This window comes from Eimeria mitis, genomic scaffold, assembly GCF_000499745.2.
Source record: "Eimeria mitis Houghton genomic scaffold, Emh_scaff1313, whole genome shotgun sequence".
Classification (NCBI taxonomy): Eukaryota; Apicomplexa; class Conoidasida; order Eucoccidiorida; family Eimeriidae; genus Eimeria; species Eimeria mitis.
Window position 1 is genome coordinate 8,503 of NW_013568726.1, and position 3,182 is coordinate 11,684.

General features: G+C 49.4%; 1 protein-coding gene across 1 annotated transcript; it reads right to left on the reverse strand.

Annotated features, from left to right (window-relative positions):
• Positions 1-1,219: 1,219 nt before the first annotated feature.
• Positions 1,220-2,941, reverse strand: EMH_0034420 (uncharacterized protein; the record flags this gene model as incomplete). Its single annotated transcript, XM_013494867.1, has 5 exons — positions 1,220-1,961; positions 2,098-2,133; positions 2,255-2,341; positions 2,634-2,689; positions 2,897-2,941. 5 exons carry the CDS (start codon positions 2,939-2,941, stop codon positions 1,220-1,222), a joined length of 966 nt encoding a protein of 321 aa, XP_013350321.1.
• Between the last annotated feature and the right edge of the window lie 241 nt (positions 2,942-3,182).

The following is a 3,182-nucleotide window of genomic DNA, read 5'->3' on the forward strand; positions in this document are numbered from 1 at the left end:
TTTCAAACTAGAATACAGGACGATTGGAACAGCTGTAGTTCGAGGGACAGAACCTTTTTGTTCGTTGCGAAACGCTGGGCGTTGCTGTCATTGTTGTGGAACATCTCCCAAAGGACTATTTATGATTTACTGTTGTGTGGTCACCTAACAGACTACCACCACGCTTATTTCATCTAGCTCTTAACGGGCGCGCTACACCAGGCCTCTACTCTTCAGATGTACCGTAACGCTTACGTGCAGCTCTATATGTTGCTCAGTTAGCAAGATGCGCAAGCTGAAGCCACCAAATGCTGCATGCTTCGTTGAGGTGGAGACTGATCCTATGGATGTGTGGGCGTGGGTGGCTGTATATTGGATGCATCATCGCTTGTTTAAGCATACAGCTTGCACACGTGTGTGTATGTCTATCTAAAATACATNTATTGGATGCATCATCGCTTGTTTAAGCATACAGCTTGCACACGTGTGTGTATGTCTATCTAAAATACATGAAATGCCTAAAACTCGGGAGCTAAAACCGGTAAGTATTCTACTTGCGCATCCAGCCCATTAGTTCAATATATATAATATAAAACAGGCAAAAGACGAGTTGAGAAAAAGGACTGCAGCTCTGTACATCGCTAGCGGATGGACAGGTATAACTGAACGTCTTATTCAAACGCAATCCATTCATCAAACGTCGAAGAAACTCTGTAGTGGGCTGTATGTTCTTATTCATTCCATGCAGAAATACAGCAGGGTAACGCCTGCCAAACCCATGCCTCTTGGTGACCTCACATGAACACAAGTGGCGAAGCACGCCGAAACTGCACTCACTGAAGAGATACACGTGTGTACGCATCAATGCGCGTACAACTGTATTCGTTCATGCGTGTATAAGTATGCGTGCAGGTGTGTACAAAATAAGTGTCTGTATACCAAAATTCGACATACTGTACATATACATACACGTGTACATGTCCATGTACAACTATATGCGCGCATGCATATAATTATGTTTGCAGGCATGGACGCATCACATGCGTAGGTGTATTTCTCTCCTTACGCATATACTTCGCCCTGTACATACCTCAGCATTACACACGATCATATACTCACGCAAGCATGGGTAAACGCACTCCCAGTCATGCGCATACGTATACACAGAAAACGTAAACAAGCATACGTACATATATCCACAAGCATAAGCATACGTGGCTGTTTAAGCAGCACTGTTAACTTAGCCGCGCAGCAGTACAGCCCAAAAGATAGCTGCGACTAGAAGCAGACCAATAACTGGTCCGAGGCTAACTCCAGGCGAAGCCGACTGTGAAGCACATCCTCGGTCAGTGAAGCCGGCATCCATGGAGATTCGATAAAATTCATATTCTCTCATATTCTGAGCTTCATAGCGGGCGTTTGCAGCTCTGTGCCAACTCGTGTGATGGTCATGTGTCTCCCCACGCCTGTCCGTCAGCTGCGCGCCCCTGCGGCTCTTTGCAGCGGGCTTCGCAGCACGCTCAGGCACACGAACAGTTGTTCTGCTGCTACCACCAGTAGAACTACAGGTTGCTGCGCAGCAACCCGAAAGCAAACGACTGGCTTTTGGGTAGGCAGCTGAAGAGGAAGCCGTCACAGCTCCAGAAGAGTCAGACGACTGCCGAGCTGGGCGTCGGGAGGAAGAATGGGCAATGGCAGGGGCCCTTGATCCATGTTGAGATCTATCCGGCGTGGCCGGAGGCCTGCTGCCAGCGATAGCTGTTCCTGTTCTGGGAGGAGCAGCTAACGTATCTGTGCCCCGCCTTCTCCGCTGCCCTGCCTGCCGCAGCTCTCGATTGGAGGAAGCGGTCGTGTCGTTACGCCTGGGACGGGTTGGTGGGGTTCCTGGGGCAATGGCTCGGGGGGGAGGAGCGGCGGGAAGGACTGCCCTTTGCTGGCTTGCGGATGGAAGGTTGCTTCCCCGTGCTGTTGTGGCGGTTATACTGCAGAAAGCACAACAAAACTCACGGTGCAGCACTGCCTTCAAGCTGTCGATCCACCGCACACGTGCCTCTAGCCACTTCTGAAAAAAGAACGGCAGCAATGCTGTAGTAAGCAATGCAACCGATGGGTGCTTACGGGTGGGCCGGAGACGTCGAGTTAGCTGTGCCCAACCTGCAACAACATGCAGAGCGAGGAGGGGGCAAAGCTATACAGTTTCTGCTGAGAGTGGTTGCTTGCAACACACAACACATGGGCAGGGAAATGCAGACTTGGCGCAAATAGTGTTTATTACCTTTTTATCACAGAATCTCTGTGCTGTATCGCTGCCTTGAAATGCCGTTTCTGCTCCATCTTCTCAGACTTCAGCCGAGCATTTTCACTGTAAACACACCAGCCACATTTTCACAACACATTTGCCTCTTATACAACGACGTCGCTTAATTTTCATGTTCATCCGAACGGAGAAAAAGGCCAGGGATCCCCTCCCCCCGCCCCCCCGCCGCTTTTCTGTTTCCAAGGGGCCATTAGGTACTAAGCTGCAAAATATATATTGCAGGGTATTGTGTCGCAGGTGTCGCTGTAGTGATACTGCAGTGACAAGCCATGCATCGCTCTGGAAAGTCTTAACTTAAGTCCTCGTGTGCATACACCGCCGTTTCACCTCTCCTTACCTCTGAAGCTCACAGATGACACTGTGTTGCATCCGCACAGCATTGAACATGTCATCCTGCGACGATCAGCAAGCGAAAGTACACAATAAAACAAGTGGCTTGATTTAGACATTTCTTTGCACTTCCTATTGCCCTTCCAGCTGTTACTGTTTACGCAGCTAGACGGCATATGGGCCCCCAACACAGCTCAGCCCAACGCCCGCACAAAGCCCCTTGGGAGATTCGGCTGTAGGTCTAAGTTTCAGGGCAGGAGTCCTGCTCACGCCGCTTCTCTGCTGAAGGAACTCTACAGCTCTTGTCTCGCTCATCGTGGCTGCTCCCGCCAAACTGCAGCAGAAAAACACAACAACAGGGGAAAGAGTAAAAGAGGTATACTGAGGAATTGTGGCAGCTTGAACGGCCTCTCTTTCGAAATATATGGTACTTAGACGTCTTCAAATGGAGAAAATAAATGCACTACATACACATAGAAAATATGCATTATATACTATGATGCAAGCAGCAGGCACCCGTGTGGAAGCCTCACTATTCTTTTCTGGTGCCTTGGGA